Here is a 19,800-nt window from a genome sequence, read left to right on the forward strand (position 1 = left end):
AGAGAAGAGAAGAGAAGAGAAGAGAAGAGAAGAGAAGAGAAGAAAAAAAAAGAAAAGAAAAGAAAAGAAAAGAAAAGAGAAGAGAAGAGTGGCCACATGTGAGGTCCTAGTGGCCAAAGGTGTTTTATTAACCAGTCTCCTTAATAGTTTCCACTAGACATAACATTCCACTAATGGAAGTGACTGTCACAGTTTCCATTAAAACCAATACAATTCCCATTATTTTCAATATAATTATATTAAAATCACTGCAAATGCTAAGAGTTTGAAGGTTTTTTTAACAGGACAATTACTGCTCCTCCACATTATCCAGCAATCTCTCAAGAATCAAAAGCCCAAATCTGATCCCAACGATTTCACTTCTAAAAGATCCAAAAAATGTAAAAGCATTTTTTTCTAAATGCCTTTTTCTGGACCTCAAACGATGTGTCTCAGAAAATTGACTTGAAAACCCCCATTCCACGATTGACCAGTGTGGTTAAAGACCAATGAATGAACTAAATCAACATGATTGTCTTCTCCAGGTCTTTTTAATTCTTGTTTAGAACTGATTTGCATAGATTTGTGCAGGTCAGGGTTTCTCAGCTGGTCCTAATCCTGATCCTCAAATTTGAGTTTTGGGTGTTTTGGATGTTCTCTTCTGGTATGACCTGTGATGGACTGGTGTCCCTACAGGTCCTGGTATATTATAATATATATATATATATATATATATATATATATATATATAATATACAGTATATGGATTCCAAGATACCCTGAGCAAGCCGAAGCACCTTACTGAAGATGCAACATCTATTGGCAGAAAGCCAATCAGATTGCAGCTTTTAAAATTCCCAATGAGTGTACAAAAATTGGTTGACCTCATCCAAGTCTCGTCCAGATATCTCACCTAGCTTGGTGTTCTTCAAGCCTCCGATCACAAGTGAAGAACTGAAAAGAACTGATCCGGAGTCGTAGTCTGATGTAGGCCAAACTGGGGGACCTGTCTATCATGGTTTATTGAGCCCGTAACCCAGAATAGTGAGATTTAATAAACACAGTGTAATTTAACCGTGTTTTTAATCCGGCTGAATCCTCGTTTCATCTCTTTCTCTCCAAATTTCTTTCTGTTTGCATAATCCACATGGCTTTATTAATTCGTGGAGAAAAGCGTTCCATAATCTAGCCCATATGTTGCAGGGTTATATTGTGACATCCCAGATTTATACAGTGTTTTTCTTTACGATCTTTTAAAAGAGCTGCCAGAAAATTCACATGCTAGTACAGGTCTTGAGTGAAACCTCGGATTCCGGTTCTTTCCTGACAGGAACCCAGCACCGTCTTCAACTTTTGCAGCCCATTGTTTGTATTCGGAGAGGCTTTTCTGCTCACCACGGTTGCAAAGAGTTCCGGATTTAATCGAAAAGCCATTTACGAAAGAAGTTTTTTTGTATTAGGTCTGTTTTCAGGTCGAGCGAAGATCAGCGTGAGTGAAAACTTTGCACTGGTGCCCTCACGATTGTGGATTATTTCCTTTCCAGAGCGTAGAGGTGTTCTGTACGAAGTGGACAGTGCCTCGTGTGGCCACGAATAGGGGGTGCGTAATTGAAAGAATACGTCGAAAAGGCGTTATCATACAAAGCACGACTTACGTTTTTTCGTCCAATTTTTCATCCAATAATGGACGAAGCTTGAAGACGGCCATTGTGGAAAAGCTTTGCGTTAGTGCTAATGCAGAACGTTGCTGCGTTTTAGTGCGTTTAAACGCTGCATTGCATCGACGCAGGACACCAAAGAATTTCAAAAAAGATCGAATTTCGTGCTTCGTTATTTTAATAATAAACAATACGACTATTACAGGCGACAACTTGTACAGCAGTCAGATATAAATGTAAATATGTAGGTCTTTCTCAGGCTTACAGCAGGACTGTGTATGGACAGTGTGTGTGTGTGTGTGTGTGTGTGTGTGTGTGTGTGTGTGTGTGTGTGTGTGTGTGTGTGTGTGTTGGGGGGGGACTCTGGGCAGGCTTTTAAAGTCCTGGGTGAATGCGAGGACCGAACAGTGCAGTGTTTGTCCTCTAGTCCTTTACATGCACCTCCGCATTGCAATGAATAATGTTTTACCAAAACTACACACACACACACAAACACACACACACACACACACACACACACACACACACACACACACACACACAAACACACACACACACACACACAAATACACACACAACATATATCTGCTCTGGTTTTATAAATTATATCGCTTATTATTATTTCTACATCATTTATGTTACACGAAAGCAGGATGTGATAGCAGCAGGATTCTACTGACCAAATGGGTGATGTTTATGAAGGTTTTGTGGATGTTTCAGATGAGAGACACCTGATTAGCGAAACCGAGGGATGTGTAAAGGCAGCGGTGGGCCGTCAAGACTTTCTCAGTTATCAGAATCACTGACCTACATTTTAATATAGTTTCGTATATATGAATATGCATTAAATAATTCCCGAAAGTCTATTCTCTTTTTTTGCGGCCTGAAAGAGTGCATGTTCACGTTTGAGTTTTTTATCCAATCGGATTTCAGCCGTCACATCACCTTCAGAAATTAACCTTGTGGGCTTTACACAGCTTTATCTGTGTAAAGCCGCTTTGAGACAATGTCCGTTGTTAAAAGCGCTATACAAATAAAAATAAATTGAATCAAATATAATGCAAGAGAATGCAGCTGTTGCTTTTACCAGTCAGATGCTGCAAGCTGGAGTCACTGGGGCCCTCTAGAAGGTGTCCAATAACATCAGCGTTTTCACATCCTTTGATCGTACGGCCAGAGAGTGCACTAGTCAGAGCTCGCAAACCGCATCTGTAGCAAACTGCACAAGCGCAATTATATTTGTGTGAATGTAGTAGCTGTTTTTTTTTTTTCACAACGGCTGATAGAAGAGGGGAAATCGATTTGGGGGTGAAAGGACATTTACAAGAAAAGTCCGTTGTAAGGAAAGGTTGGGCCAAAACAGTTCAAAACAGTCGTTAAGCTTTGAATGGACCATTTATACAACTTTAGCATTTTCTTTCAGGTACAAATTTGCGCAAAAACACAATTTAAAATCCCCAGGAAAACCGTAATGCAAAGAAAAAACCCAGGGTCTTTTTACAAGGTTAATATTGATGCTTCTGCCAGAGATGATGTATGTAGCGGTGCAGCTGTGGCTACAGTAAAAGGAGACTTGTTGGATTGCCTTCATTGTCATTGTCTTGATTGTCTTTTGGATTGTCTTTGGATTGTTTGCTTTAGTAATGACATTCATTCTCGCTGCATGAGATGCATCGCTCTGCTTTACTACGTTTTTCTATAATAGTGATGGGTTCAAATCCCAATACCTCCAAGGTGCCACTGCTAGGCCCATTAATAAAGCCCAGATAATTATGTCACTGTGGATAAAGGCATCTGGCAAATGCTGTAAAGGTAAAGTACATAGTGAGCAAAAGAAAGAGATGTTTGCACAATTGTGTAGTATAAATGACATAAATACACATCTGTGTTTGCATGTGCAGGTGGCATTTTCGAGACGCTGGAGAACGAGCCGGTTGGTGTAGAAGAGCTGGCTTTTAAATTTGCAGTGACCAGCATCAACCGCAACAGGTCGCTAATGCCCAACACAACGCTCACCTACGACATCCAGCGCATCAACATGTTCGACAGCTTTGAAGCCTCAAGGAGAGGTAAATCTGAGCTTTGGACATTGCCAACTTGCAGTGGTGTATCTATAGTCTGAATATTAGATCACATCTTTTCTTATTTGTACATTACACTACACTACCCTGATCAGACATAACATTAGGACCACTGACCGGTGAAGTGAATAACATTGATTATCTCTTCATCATGGCACCTGTTAATGAGGGGGATATATTAGGCAGCAAGTAAACATTTTGTCTTTAAAGTTGATGTTGTAAAAGCAGGAAAATGGGCAAGCATAAGGATTTGAGTGTGTTTAACAAGAGCCAAATTGTGATATCTAGACGACTGGGTCAGAGCATCTCCAAAACTGCAGCTCTTGTGGAGTGTACCCGGCCTGCAATATCTATCAAAAGTGGTCTACAAAAGAAACAGTGATGAACCGCTGACAGGGTCATGGGCATGCATGTGGGGAGCGATGGCTGGCTTGTGTGGTCCGATCCAACAGATGAGCTCCTGTAGCTCCATTTGTTAAATAGGTTAATGCTGTTAATGCTTGACAGGTCAGGACTGTTTTGGCAGCAAAAGGGAAACAACACCATATTCGGCAGGTGGTCATAATGTTTTGCCTGATTGGTGTACACTATATGGATAAACATTTGTGGGCACCTGAACATAAGATTAGTGTGTGCTCTTTGAATGTCCCATTCAAAATGTATTCCTTATTTGCTCTTATAATAACCTCCACTCTTCTGGGATGATGTTCCACTAGATTTTGGGTGTCATAATGTTGCCCATTTAACCACAATGGCATGAGTAAAGTCAGGACAGTGAGGAGGCCAATGTTCCAAATCATCCCAAATGTGTTCTATAGGGTTCTATAGCTGAATATCTTCCACTCCACCCAATGTAAACCATATCTTCATGGAGCTGGCTTTGTCCACAGGGCCACTGTGCTTCTGGAACAGGTTTGAACCTCCTAGTCCCGTGCCTCCGCATCCAAAGTTTCTCTATACAATTGTTTCCCTTCAACGTAGTGGTAACAGTTTAGGTAAGAACCACATGTGTCTGGAAAAGTCAGTCGTCCCACTACCTTTGTCCATGCAGTGTAGTAACCCCACACCAGTTCTGACCTCACTATGTAGTGACTTTATCCTTGTGTTGCTCTCTTTTACCTCCTTCCATGTACTTTTCACTTTAGCATGCGATCAGCTGTCCCTGGGTGTGGCCGCGGTCTTTGGGCCATCGCACAGCTCCTCAGTCAGTGCGGTGCAATCCATCTGTAACGCCCTGGAGGTTCCTCACATACAGACACGGTGGAAACACCCATCGATGGATAACAAAGACAGCTTCTACGTCAACCTTCACCCAGAATATGCCTCCATTAGCCGGGCTGTGCTTGACATTGTGCACTTCTACAAATGGAAAAGTGTCACCGTAGTGTATGAGGATGCAACAGGTAGGAAGGATTTATCGTTCCGAGGCCATGGTCCTCAGTCGGAATTGGTGGGGAGTTCCTGCCGCAAGTGGAGGAGTTTAAGTATCTTGGGGTTTTGTTCACGAGTGAGGGAAGGGTGGAACGGGAGATTGACAGACGGATCGGTGCAGCTTCTGCAGTAATGCGGTCGATGTACCGGTCTGTCGTGGTGAAGAGGGGGGTGAGCCGCAAGGGGAAACTTTCCGAAATGTGCTTCCTCCGCAGGGTGGCTGGGCGATCCCTTGGAGATAGGGTGAGAAGCTTAGTCACTCGGGAGGAGCTCAGAGTAGATCCGCTGCTCCTCCACATCGAGAGGGGTCAGCTGAGGTGGCTTGGGCATCTGTTCCGGATGCCTCCTGGACGCCTTCCTGGGAAGGTGTTCCGGGCGCGTCCCACTGGGAGGAGACCCCGGGGAAGACCTAGGACACGCTGGAGAGACTATGTCTCCCGGCTGGCCTGGGAACGCCTTGGTGTCCCCCCGGAAGAGCTGGAAGAAGTGTCTAGGGAGAGGGAAGTCTGGGCATCTTTGCTTAGACTGCTGCCCCCGCGACCCGGCATCGGATAAGCGGGAGAAGATGGATGGATGGATGGAGTTGCTCTAAACAACCTTTTTTTACAGGAGTAATGGGCTTGAGCAGACTTGCTGGGGGTGTGGGCTCCCCCAGCAAGTCTGATCAACAACATTTGATCAAAGTTTCTGTGATAATGGTAAGGACTAATCAAACCTTTAATGAGGAAATAGATTCTACAGGAACTGATAAAGCTTTCGGTGGGAACCGGTGGAATTGGCTGGATGTACACAAGACTGCGAAAATTGCTCCGACCAATTCCTTGATCAGGGCAATTGTGGTATCCTAAAACTCTACAGTAATTCCATGAAAAATGCTCCTCCTATAGCCAAAAGATGTGCAAGTCCCAAGGACACACACTACAGTATGGCTTCTGGATATAAGGGATACTCTTCCCTATCTTTATAGTCATTCTGAAGGACAGTGGGTAGTTTGGTTCCTCAGTGAAAGCTTGTGCTAGGCTTTATAATTCCTGGTTCACACAACTGTTGTGTGATCGAGCTAGGTGGTGCAAATTCAGATGACCAAATTGGCAAAAAATTGGGGTCCTGGTCCATCCAACCAATTTATGACCTAATAATCTATGATGAGGGGGACATATGCATTCCATTTATTTTGGTCAAACCTTAACCAAACTGTGTTTGAGATCATAAAATAACAAGAGACAGACTAAACTAAACTACACACTGGATTATGGGGTGTGGTTAATCCTGGGCTGATTTAATACCCGAACAAGAAAGCAAAGGCATCGCAGAAGGTCACGTACGGTAAAAAAAAAAAAAAAAAAAACCTTACCGTGTTTCTTGTTTGTTGTGAAGGTCTAATTCGTCTGCAGGAGCTGATCAAAGCTCCGTCCCGTTACAGCATTAAGATTAAGATCCGCCAGCTGCCTGTGGGAAACAGAGACGCTCGGCCGCTTCTCAAAGAGATGAAGAAAGGTAAAGAGTTCTGCGTCATCTTCGACTGCTCATACCAGACCACAGCCGAGGTGTTAAAACAGGTACGGTTCTCCAGAGTTCAGCCCAGGACACACTCAGGAATCCAAGTACACTGGAATATAGCATGAATTAGAGGTGTAACGGTACACAAAATGTATGGTTCGGTACATACAGCGTTTTTTAAGTCATGGTTCGGTTAAATTTTGGTACATTTAGGGGGGTAGAAATGCAAAACAAAAAAAGAGTTTTTTATTTTAATCAAAATTGTTTATTATTGTTAACATTTGTGAGCATCAACAGTTTAAGCAATTTCAAATAAAATAGCTACTTGGCTCAAATTAAAAATAAAATATCAAAAATACAATGGAATAAATCATATTAATGCAATACACTTTTTTATTATATGATTAAATTGAGTAATCTTTTAAATTGGCACTAATTAAATTGATCAAATTAAATGCAAATATACAAATAAATAAATAGTTTACATTTGTTAGACCCCATTTCGGTGATACAGAATATGTGTATTTAATTTTGTGTCTGTTTTTTTACATTTAATATTGAAGTTTTAAAAATTAGGCTCTACTTAACTGTTCTACTAATTTCAGCATACGGAGACTAAAGAAACTTGTGGTCCGCCACTTAATATGTTTGTGAGGAAACTCAGATTTTAACACATGCACATCTTTCCGAAAGTCCTATACTCAAATGGTACGAACAAGTGTACCGTCACGCCCCTAATATACTGTATGCATATAACAATTCATATCAAGAAAGTTTTTTTTCTTTTTTGTTACAGTTACTTTCTATGGGAATGATGACGGAATACTACCATTTCTTCTTCACCACGCTGGTAAGTGTAAGTTTCTTTTTATGCGGTATAATACAATTTTGCATTTATTTGAACCTGGAAACCCAAACCTGGTCCAGCATGGCAATGCCCCTGTGCACAAAGCAAGCTCCATGAAGATCTGCTTTACATGGTTTGGAGAGGAAGATCTCCTGCTATAGAGCTCCAAACTCATTCCTACTGAACCCCAGGCCTCCTCACCTTCTTACCTACATCAGCACCTGACTTTACCACCCTTGTGGTTAATGAACACAAATTTCCACAAGCACACTCCAAAATCTTGCGGAACATCTTCTGAGAAGAGTGGAAGGAATTATAAGCACAAATTGGGGCTAAATGTGGAATGCGATGCTCAGAAAGCATGTACCTTACTGATGACCAGGTGTCCGTAAACTTTTGCCAATATAGTGTAGGTATGTAACTTAGCCAGATACATTTATTGCCTATTTAGAAGCTAAATGTAACAATGTTCTTCTTGAAAGGTCAAGATTTATTGGTAAAAATCTGCATTTTGTTTGTCTAATTGAGCCCAATGGGGACAGTAAATAAATGAAGCACGTCATACAATAAAAATCAAGGCATGTCATGTTGTAGGATCTGTACGCTCTGGATCTGGAGCCGTACCGCTACAGCGGAGTGAACATGACAGGTTTCCGCCTGCTGAACATAGACGACCCGCAGGTGGCATCGGTGCTGGGGAAATGGTCCATGGAAAGAGTTCAGGGTCCACCTAAACCTGGCATAATGGAGGGCATGATGACGGTTAGTGATGACCAACCTTTCATCTGTTTCATCAGGCATCAGGTTTTTTGGGTCCAGTCAATTTTTACAAGGGTTGCCAAATTCTGGGAATTTTCTACACTGGAAATGTTCCAAGGGAATTAACAGGGAATTCTATGGGAATTCATAGGAATAAACTGGGAATTTACAAAAAACCTGCAGAAACCCTGACAAAGTCTGTGTTGTTTTTGCCTCTGCCAGACCGAAGCGGCTCTGATGTACGATGCCGTGTTCATGGTGGCTGCAGCGGCTCAGCGGGCGGCGCAGATCACAGTCAGCTCGCTGCAATGCCACCGACACAAACCATGGCGCTTCGGGTCGCGCTTCATCAGCACATTTAAAGAAGTGAGTGATCGCTTAAGTGCACGTCAAAGGAGCTGTATTAGCTGTAACGGAAAAGAGTTCCACAAAGGGGTAATAATGAGTAGTCGTGTGGCGTCACATTGACTCTCCAGTCAAATCGGAAACGTGTTCCTTTTGGTTCTACACAACAAACTCAGTCATTTGATGGTATAAAGATTTCCAAACAAGTCTCTCTGCATCCGGACAGTTCATTTCTCCAAACATTCAGCTGAGATACTTTGCTGTGCCTCTTGCAAAACTTGCCAAAGATGTTCTTCACTAGTTGGAGGTTTCTTGTTCATCCAAGAGCAGTTTAATAGGATTTAGGTGCAGTGACTGGGCAGGTCATTACATAATAGATATCACTCCAGACGACTGTGTGCTCTCTAAATAACGCTTACAGAGCTCGGACGTACGCTTCGGCTCATCGTTTCGTCGCCTGGTGAAGTCGGGGTATGGTGAAGTATGGAATGGGAGCCATGTCGGTTCACTTTCCGGAACCTTCCTGCTCCAAAAACAACCCCAAACCATAACGCTTCCACCTCCATGTTTGAGTGTGGGGGTGAGGGAGTCTGATCACATGTTCTCTCCTGGTCTCCGTCTTGCACAAGTTCTTCTGATAGAGTCAAAAGAGGCACATTTTAACTCCACAGAACTTTCTTCCAATCCAGTGTTTACTGTCCAATTCTTTGTTTGCATAGAAACAAAAGAAACCTGCATAAGTCTCAAAAACCATAACATGTTCGGTGTTTCTAAGCTTTTCACAGACACTGTCTATGAACACACACAAGAGTCCGAGAGTATAATTAGTTCTGGTCTCGGGGTAGGAAGGACAGCTTTCTTTTGCATAATAAATAGGTAGTAAGTTCTCCTATTTGCTCTTCGTGATGCTGCATTAGTTTCAAAAAGGTTCTGAAACCTTTGCGTTTTGCTGTAACGGGATTTTTTCATTGTGTCCCTTTTTTTCCTCGTCAGTCTCAGTGGAGCGGATTAACTGGACAGATTGTCCTGAACAGGACGGATGGACTGAGGAAAGATTTCGACCTTGACATCATCAGTCTGAAAGAAGACGGCATGGAAAAGGTATATCCACACTCTTATACAGTACTGCCCTCATAATCACAGTGATGACATCATAATTACAGCTTATAATTACAGTGACACCTACTGTCACAATGATAACTGTTGTAGTGATGACATCATCATTAAAGTGTTCTAACAGATGCGGGCAATGACGCAATTATAACGATGATGACCTCATTATTACAGTAAAGTTCGAAACATGAAATAAATATCACAATGACACCCATTATAACGTTACCTGATTATGGCATTAAAGACTTATTTATGGTAATAATGACTGCAATAATGCACTCATTACTGTTATTTGTTTCTTGTTGCAATGGTCTTATTATTATTTATTATGGAATGGCATCATTGGTGCATTATGTTTTTATCATAAAAATGTTAATGGCCTCATTGATATTTTGATCCCGTGAATCACCTTTGTTTGACCTTGCGTTGTATTAATGGGAAAATATTGTAGAAATGACATGTGCTTTTTTAACAAATAATAATAATTACTATTATTATATATATATTAAAAAATAAAAGTATTTGGTTGTTCAAACATTATTACATTTTTTTTTTATTCTATCTGTGATTTATTAGAATTCTTTCCCTCTTTCTTTGACTTTTCACAAGTGTGATGCTGGGCATCTTCATAAAGTGTGGAAGAAGGTTTGTTTTCACAGGATGGCTTTCCTTTCTACACTCCAGCCCCTTTGCCCTTCCCTCTGCTTTCATTCCCCAAAGCTGGCCACTTGAAATGAAACAGAAATTCAGTCGCCCCCACGATAAACGGACGCCACCCCAAAAATGCTTTATTTTTATTGTTTATGCTATAAATCATCCTCCCGCACTCTTTAACCACACACAGAAAACACTTGCCAGAATATAGCGAGATGAATTTTGTGTAAATTCATAGAAATATCACATGTGTAGTGAGTACTGTAGAACAGTATTGTACCGTAGCAGTTTCTCTGCTTGTTTATTGGTTGCAGGCGACTTCAACTCCGCCCTCATTTGACGTCAGAGGATACACCGATAAATAAGCGTAAACCTACGTTTTCTTGTACTCATTTCTTACGATGAACTGAAATCGGGACCATTTGCGAAACAAAATTGTTATGTGCCAAATTGAAAAGCGATAAAGTGGGACCGTGAGAGTCCAACCGAGACAAATCAAAGGACAACTGTACTACAGTACTTTTTCATTATTATTATACAGTGACCTGTAAGTTAAGTTTGGTCACTAGCTAGTTAACCTGTTTACTTTATTTTTCTTTAGACAGCTGAAGTGAACAGGTTAACTAGCTAGTGACCAAACTTTGAAAGCAACACTTGTAGCTAGACTTTGTAATCCATGTCAATCTGGAGTAATTGTTTTAAAAAGTCAAAGAACTTCCACCTTATTGAAACATTTTAATCTTAAAAATGTGTTTTCTTTGTTTCTTTTCATAACAACCCTACTATATTTTCCTAACCTTTTGCATTTTTTGCTTCCTCTAGCTGGGATTTTGTTCCATGTTAGTTTTTACATCTACCTATAGATAGTTTCTAAAGACTGGAGATGTCCTTCATTATGCGTATTCTTGAAAATTACGTTTGATGAAAATGTAATGGTGAATGATTTACTGTTTACTAGATCGGGGTATGGAACTCTAACACTGGTCTTAACTTGACGGATAGCAAAGACAAGTCAGGTAACCTTACGGACGCCATGGCCAACAGAACTCTGATCGTCACGACTATTCTGGTAAAGATTGTCATCTACATGATTTATTCTAGCTTTAACTTATTCAATTTGCTAGATCAGGGTTATACCGTTTCCTTGAAATCATTAGCGATAAGCTTGAGGAGGCTAGAGGTCCATTTGTTTTATTTTTGTGAATCAAATAGCTGTAGCAACATTAAAGGTCATAAGGAAAAATACTCAAATTGGTATGATTTATGCAACCAACAATAATCAGAGAGAAGAGCCCTATTAAAAAGAGACAATATTTGGCCCTGGTTTACCCTCTGATGAAAACTGACTGGGTTTCCTGAAAATGTTCCTTGTTTTTAAACCAGCAACAGTAATGCATCATATGAGAATCCCAGTCATACTTATTCTAGAGAACAGTACCTTCTCCCAAGCTAAAACCTTTGTTAAGGAGGTAAATTTGGTCATGGTTTCTTTGTTGCAAACTAGTGAAAGGTTCCTGACCTTTTTAAAATGTATCCTGTAATTAGAGATTAAGGACTTTATTGTGGCCCAAGGCAAACTTGGTCCTGCCCCTGGTTCTTATAGTGGAAATTATTCCAATATTCTTTCACCTCAAATTTTTAGAACTTGAATCTATGAGACAAAATGACAAGAAAAGACAAACTCGAACTAAGAAAGACTTGAAGTATAGCTTTAAACAAGAATTTTGAGTGTCAAATCCTTATTTCCACTTGTGGGTCCTCCTGATGGAATGTTTTTTTTAGTTTAAATACAGGATAAAATGGAAGGAACAGCCTACAACATTATTGGTTTGGCAGAAATTGTTCACAAAATACCTTTCTCTGGTAGGAAAACCCGTATGTGATGTATAAGAAATCGGACAAGCCACTGTATGGGAACGACCGATTCGAGGGTTACTGCTTAGACCTGCTGAAGGAGCTCTCCAACATCCTGGGATTTTCCTACGAGGTCAAACTTGTCTCAGATGGCAAATATGGTGCCCAGAATGACAAGGGGGAGTGGAATGGCATGGTCCGAGAGCTCATTGATCACGTATGTGGAACATCTATATTGTAATAGAGAGACTATACTAAGCAGATAAAGGGTACAGTACATTATTAGACAAAGCAAACATCTATGAGATATGAACTGAACCACCATGTTCCCATATCAAATAGTAAAAATACAAGATGGTATAAAAAAGTTTCGAGACTAGTTTTGTAACACACCAACAGATGGAAGCACAAGGCTGCACGCACAGTCAGAGGGAGAACCAACCTTCAAAAGTCGGTGTGCCAAAAGACATTGTCCTGTGCAACTGGTTCTATTCTGACCACGTCTGCGATTTCATCATGGGCAACAAGTTAGAACTAAAAATCATTTTAGTGAAAAAATTGTACGGGTACAACCCTGAGAGGAATCGACAGTCTTCACAGTGGAAAAGCCCGTCATCTCCACGACTGAAAAAAGTGAGGCAGGTTCTCAGCTGAACCAAGTGCATGCCCATCGTCTTTTTCAACAATTTTGGCAGTGCATTGTCGTTTTAACAAACATTGCGTAGATCCACCGTGAATAGCAGAAGGTGCGCTTAGAAATAAAGACTTCCATGACCCATTCCAGAAGTAGCAGAAATGCTGGGGGCGCTGTATTGCTGTTCAACGGGACTATTTTGAATGTGATAGTGTTTAAACATAGATAAAGTACTTTCTTGCAAACAGAACTAGTCTCGAAACTTATTGATAGGCATTTGTGGTAAACTATAGCAGATACTGTAATACTACATGATATCAGATTTGGTATGATTGGTGGATCTAAATGTCTTGTGATAAGCACAATGCTAAACACCACATGAAAATTCATTTGTTCCGATAGGTCCATTCTAGGTGAACCCTAGTTTACCACTTGCAATAATCCACAATGGTAAAAAGTAAGCTAAAGTGCACATATAGCCCTGGAACAAAGAAAATATTTGTTTTAAATGCTAATCTGGTTAGCTAGCTAACAACTGCCTGCCAATTGTTTGCAGAATAAGTTTGCATTCCGTTTGACCAATAATTTTGTCAAGGGCTGTATGTGAATACTGCTCCCCTTTAAGGTTTTTACTAAAGTGGCAGCTGTTGAAGAAAAACCGTACTGTAATGAATTTTCTTTTTTTTTCCTGCAGGTGGCGGATTTAGCGGTGGCCCCACTCACCATTACCTATGTCAGGGAGAAGGTAATCGACTTCTCAAAACCATTTATGACCCTGGGTATCTCCATCCTGTACCACAAACCCAACGGCACAAACCCAGGCGTCTTTTCCTTCCTGAACCCACTCTCCCCTGATATCTGGATGTATGTTCTTCTCGCCTGCCTAGGAGTCAGCTGTGTCCTGTTTGTGATCGCCAGGTAAGGACAGCTGTCAAAAACTTTAATGAAATCCTAGCTGAGATCTCAAAACTCATAACAGCTTGACATGCCGAAGTAGACTTGCTTATAACGTTTAACCTTGTCCACTGGGTAAAGGCCAAAGCTGTCAGCTATTCCTATCTTTGTAGCCATGTTTAGTTTTTGATTATGATTAGAATTGGATTTAGGTGTAGCATAAAATTAATTGGCGATATTTTTGTCAATTTTTGTCTTCAGAGGGACAGTAGGATTAAGGTGTGCATGTATATTGTCTATAGGTTCACCCCTTACGAATGGTACAATCCTCACCCCTGCAACCCTGACTCTGATGTGGTGGAGAACAACTTCACACTAATCAACAGTGTGTGGTTTGGTGTTGGAGCTCTAATGCAGCAAGGTAGGACCTTGTTTACTATTTGGACATCTACAAGTCCTGTCTGTCCATCATGCATTCCCTTGATCCTCTTGGTTCACTCCATTGATTCTCTGTATGGTAAAGAACGCTACGAGGTGGTATCAAAAAGTTTCGAGATTAGTTTTGTAACACCCCAGCACAAGACTGATTCACAGTCACAGGGAGTGCCGACTTTTAGAAGTCAGAGTGCCTAAAGACATCGTCCTTTGTACTATTGGTAACTGGTACTATTCTGACCATGTGCGTTTACACGTCTGCGATTTCGTCGTGGACAGCAATTTAGAACAAAAAGCACAAATGTGAAATTCTGTGTGGAACTGGAAAAATCTGCCAGAGAGACGTTTGACATACGGCGATGATGCAACGAGTCGTTCAAGGTGTTTCAAGTGGTACGCTTGCTTCAAGAGTGGAAGAACATCACTGAAAGATGAGGAGAGATCGGGAAGACCTTAAAAGAGTTCAACCGAAAATGTCGAAAACATTCAGCAACATGTGCATGATGATCTTCGAAGAACAATCCAAATGATCTCACATCTGCACCCACCCTACTCGCCAGATTTGGCTCCTGTGGACTTGACCCTCTTCCAGAAGATGAAGATCCAGCTCAAAGGACACCATTTTGACACCATTGCAGAGATCTAGCGCGAAATGTAGATGGTGCTTGACATGCCTCCAAAACAAAGACATCCAGGACACATTCTAGAAGTTGCAGGAATGCTGGGAGCACTGTATTGCTGTGCAAGGCGACTATTTTGAAGGTGATATTGTGTATATATAGATAAATAAAGTACTTTCTTGTAAACAGAACTAGTCCAGATAGTGATATTAAATTGTACTTCTATCATGTTTCAGATTGTGGGTGATTTGAGGGTGATTTGTGATTTTATTGCCCTCCCCAGGTTCCGAGCTGATGCCTAAAGCTTTGTCGACTAGGATTGTTGGGGGCATCTGGTGGTTTTTCACACTCATCATCATCTCGTCGTACACTGCCAACCTCGCTGCATTTCTCACCGTTGAGCGCATGGACTCGCCCATCGACTCGGCTGACGATCTTGCCAAACAAACCAAGATCGAGTATGGAGCTGTGAGGGATGGTTCCACCATGACCTTCTTCAAAGTGAGAGCACAGAGCAGGAGTCTTTCTCTTGTTTTGCTCTAATATTGTATGACACAATTTCTTTGGCTTTTATCCCCCCCAGAAGTCGAAGATCTCAACGTATGAGAAGATGTGGGCCTTCATGAGCAGCCGTAAGAACACAGCTCTGGTGAAAAACAACCGCGAGGGAATCCAGCGCGTGCTGACCACCGACTATGCACTCTTGATGGAGTCCACTAGCATCGAGTACATCAGCCAGCGCAACTGCAACCTCACACAAATCGGAGGCCTCATTGACTCCAAGGGCTATGGAGTGGGAACCCCGATTGGTGAGAAGAGCAAACAGTGTAACAAATTATTGAATATTTAGCATTGAGTTTTCAAAGGTGTCTGGTGGCCATTCACGAGGACAAATGCACAATTGAGGAGCAAGAGTCTTGCTCAAGAACAGTACCATCAGTACCAGCTTGGTAATGGGATTTAAATTCCAACCAGTAGCTCAAAGCTTTAACCAACTGTGCCACCACTTCCACAAGTAGATAAAGACTAGAGGTCAACCGATTCATCCGTTTTGCCAATTACTCTGCACCCATCGATGATTGCTAGTATTGCTAGTATACTGCTAGTTTTTCGCTTTGCGTATTATACAATCACGAGAGCTGCCTCTAGACATGAATCACTGACATTATGTGCTGTTTATTTAAAGAGTCTTTTCAAACCTAGCTATCAGTATTTGTATTGGTCGACCCCAAATAAAGACTGTCACACCTCTTTGTGAATATTAATGTCTTTTCCCCCCGTAGGTTCCCCTTACCGTGACAAAGTGACGATTGCGATCCTGCAACTGCAGGAGGAAGGGAAGCTGCACATGATGAAGGAAAAGTGGTGGCGAGGAAATGGCTGTCCGGAGGAGGACAGTAAGGAAGCAAGCGCTCTTGGTGTCGAGAACATCGGCGGCATCTTCATTGTCCTTGCTGCCGGGCTCGTGCTTTCCGTGTTTGTGGCGATTGCAGAGTTCGTTTACAAATCCCGCAGGAATCTCGATGTCGAGGAGGAGAGTGTTGCGCAGTGTGAGTGGCACAACAAGTACTGACCACAGCGGATATGGATCAATAATATCTTCCCAACGCATCATCATGGCCCTTCTTGCAATGGTCCATTGGGAATGTTGACCCTTCTGATTCCAGAATTGGAAAAAGACCCTCACTCAAAGGGGATAACTGAACAATTACAGAAAGTATTATTTTCATAGCATTCCCATACTTCCGTTTTTCTTCTTTTTTTTGCCGTCTTGCACAAACTGTCGTCTTTTCACCTTCTTAAATCTCTTTATATGTGAATATAAACTTTTAAAAAACTCTGGAAGTACATTTAATATGATGGCTTTTATTCCCAGTGTATTTTACTATAGGTCATGAGTTCTGTGTGTATAGAAAGGTTTTTTTCCTTCAGAATTAAGGTCTGTTTTTTGGCTGATGTGATGAGCAGAAGATTCAGCGGCACTCTTTAACAGTTTGATACCCCGATCAGGCATAACTTTATGATCACTGACAGGTGAAGTAAATAACACTGAAAACAGACATTTTGTCCTCAAAGTTGATGTGTAAAAAAGCAGGACAAATGGGCAAGCGTAGGTATTTGAGTGAATTTGACCAGTGCCAAATTGTGACGTCTAGACGACTGTGTCAGAGCATCTCCAAAACTGCAAGTCTAGTGGGCTGTTCCTTTTCTGCAGGGGTCAGTATTTATCAAAAGGGGCCCAAAGAGGGAACAGCGGTGAACCGGCGACAGGGTCGTGGGCGGCCATGGTTGACTAAAGCACATGGGCAGAGAAGACTGGCCCGTGTGGTCCTATTCAACAGGTGAGCCACTGCAGCTCAAATTGCTGAAGATGTTAATGCTGTTAATGCTCGACTGCTTGGGACTGGGGGACCAACACTATTTTAAGCAAGTGGTGATAATGTTATGCCTGATTGGTGTATGTACTATATAGACAAAAATAGTGGGACATGACTTTTTCAGCCATATGTGGTTTTCCCCCAAACAGATACCACTCATTTGGTGGCAGATGATTGTATAGGAGGTCTTTGGATGTGGTAGAATGAAAATTTCCTTCACTTGAACTAGGAGCCCCGAACCTGTTTTAGCATGTCAATGCTACATGGGTTGGAGTGGAAGATATCCTGCTATAGAGCTCTGACCTCAACCCTATTGAGATGAATTGGAACAGTACCCTGGGCCTCCTCACCTACCTGACTTTCCTGTCACCTTTGTGGCTGAACGAAATTTCACATTTCCACAAACATCTTGTAGAACATCTTCCCAGAGGAGTGGAGCTAATAAAAAGGGGAAATGAAGACAAATGTGAAATGGGATATTAACAACAGAAGAACACATACCAGTCTTATGCTTAGGTATCCACAGACTTATGTCCATATAGTGTATAAAAATGACCGTATTGTAGTTCTATTACTGTAATACTGCTTTTTTTTTTTTTAAGGGATTGGAGTAGCTGCTTCTAAAAAAAACTCTACTTGGATGTGCGTAACCCGATTCTGAATAGGGGGAACTTTCCCATAATGCATAAATACTGATAAACTTGTCTCACCCTAAATATTTAATCCTTATATTCGATTATTATATTATTTTATACTATTATTTTTTAATGCCCAATGCAGTGCTTTCTCAACAGGGTACTTACTTATAATGTCGTATTTTCTCTTTTGTCATTCAGGATCCATTTTTTAAAATAAGAATACATGTATGAAATTATAATATAAATTCTAACCAGTCTTGTTTGTTTTTTTTATTATTATCATTACTATTGTTATTATTATTATTATTATTAATTTGACCTCTGTGTTAGTGACTCTTTCCTCTTTCAGAGCCTGTAAGCTGAACTAAGACGGTTTTATAATATTTATATTCTGATCTGTAGTTTATTCTTAATACAGTATATGCGTATGATTTTTTGAGGGATGTTCTTTTTGTTTCTATGCAACAAACTTGGTCATGTAACGGCATGAAGATTCACTTTGGCTTAACAAATATAAAAATGTACAGATTTTGCTGTGTCTCTTGTAAAACTTGCCAAAGATGTTCTTTACTAGTTGGAGATTTCTTGTGATCCAGTTCATCCCAGAGCAGCTCAATAGGATTTAGGTGCGGTGACTGGGCAGGACGTTCCATGATAGATATCCATCCAGACGACTGTGTGCTCTCTAAATAATGCCTTCCGCGCCGATAAGCTTCGGCTCATTGACTTGTTGTATGGTGAAGTCGGTTTCAACGAGCCGCAGTCCAGATGGAATTACATGGTGTAATGGTGAACCTTCCCTGCTCCAAAACAACACCAAACCATTAAGATTTCACCTCCATGTTTGACTGTGGGGGTGAGGCAGTCTGATCAAATCTTCTCTCCTGGTCTCCGTCTTACGCAAGTTCTTGTGTTACAGGCAAAAATTTCCCATTTGGACCAACAGAACTTTCTTCTAGTCCAATATTTGGGTGGTTTTACTTTGAAACTATTGTCTTTGCATAGAAACAAAAGGAGCATGCACCATTGAAGACCAGTCTCCACACTTTTCACAGGCAAAAAAAAAAAAAAAAAAGAACTAGGACATATACAGTATGGCTTTAGGAAAGAAAGGGCGAGAAAACAAAGAGAAAGGCCGCGCTTGTAGAACATCTTCCCAGAAGAGTGGAGCTCATAAAAAGGGCAAAAGAAGACAAATGTGAAATGGGATATTCGGCTTGTGATGAATTCAGGACCGAACCCTTGTTCTTTAATCTCCTGAAGCTTTAATCAAGTTAAAGTTTAATCTCCTGAAGCTTTAATCAAGTCTCTCATCACAAACCGGGATTAGAATCAGAAGCCGGGGGGATTAAAGAAATTGACCTGGAATCAGCCTCCTCGCCGTCCTCCTTCCACGATGATGAGCAGCGCAGAGCTGAGTAATCACAAAATGTGTGTGTGTGGTTATGAGTTTATTGAAAAAAGTGTTCACTGTCTTTCAAAACCTCGACCTTTAGCTTTTCATTCTTCAAAACGACCCCCTAAGGACCCTCTATCTCGCCCTGGAACCATCCGATTCCTATATTACAGCAATGTCATGTTCTCGGTCCTGATTGGTCGGATGGAGTTTTGTTTATAGACGGCGTCCTTAGGTTGTTGCTATAATGTGATATCAGGAACATGAAATGTAGCTATAAAAGATAAAAGGAGATGCTGTTCAATATTATAGGTATAAAAAAAACAATTGGCAAAAAAAAGCTGTGGTGGACGAAGAATAGAAAAGTCATAGGCACTCTTCTGGGAAGATGTTTCACGAGAATTTCATGGAGATTTGTGAGATTTTATTCAACTACGTAGGCGTTAGGTACCGATGGAGTCTAGGAGGCCTGGGGTGCGGTCAAGATCTATGGCAGGAACATCTTTTACTCCAACCCATGGAAAGCTTATATTGATGTAGCTGGCTTTGTGCACAGGGGCATTGTCATGCCAGAACAGGTTTGG

General features: G+C 41.2%; 1 protein-coding gene across 4 annotated transcripts in view; it reads left to right on the forward strand.

The window, feature by feature from the left end:
- grik1b (glutamate receptor, ionotropic, kainate 1b) overlaps nt 1-18,349 on the forward strand; it is a 41,803-nt gene extending 23,454 nt beyond the window's left edge. For 2 of the 4 annotated variants that reach the window (XM_083549068.1, XM_083549067.1), the window contains exons 2-15: nt 3,539-3,706; nt 4,864-5,121; nt 6,527-6,708; nt 7,446-7,499; nt 8,091-8,258; nt 8,478-8,621; nt 9,594-9,701; nt 11,326-11,436; nt 12,235-12,438; nt 13,550-13,773; nt 14,052-14,170; nt 15,088-15,305; nt 15,388-15,613; nt 16,088-18,349. In XM_083549068.1, coding sequence (XP_083405194.1) covers nt 3,634-3,706; nt 4,864-5,121; nt 6,527-6,708; nt 7,446-7,499; nt 8,091-8,258; nt 8,478-8,621; nt 9,594-9,701; nt 11,326-11,436; nt 12,235-12,438; nt 13,550-13,773; nt 14,052-14,170; nt 15,088-15,305; nt 15,388-15,613; nt 16,088-16,377 — 2,379 coding nt within the window. In that variant the 5' untranslated portion in view covers nt 3,539-3,633 and the 3' untranslated portion in view covers nt 16,378-18,349. Of the gene's footprint in view, nt 1-3,538; nt 3,707-4,863; nt 5,122-6,526; nt 6,709-7,445; nt 7,500-8,090; nt 8,259-8,477; nt 8,622-9,593; nt 9,702-10,322; nt 10,359-11,325; nt 11,437-12,234; nt 12,439-13,549; nt 13,774-14,051; nt 14,171-15,087; nt 15,306-15,387; nt 15,614-16,087 lie in introns of those variants that run through there. The other 2 variants (XM_083549066.1, XM_083549069.1) reach the window with 2 other exon arrangements.
- Nucleotides 18,350-19,800: the final 1,451 nt, after the last annotated feature.

Source organism: Silurus aristotelis (genome assembly GCF_946808225.1).
Source record: "Silurus aristotelis genome assembly, chromosome: 8".
Classification (NCBI taxonomy): Eukaryota; Metazoa; Chordata; class Actinopteri; order Siluriformes; family Siluridae; genus Silurus; species Silurus aristotelis.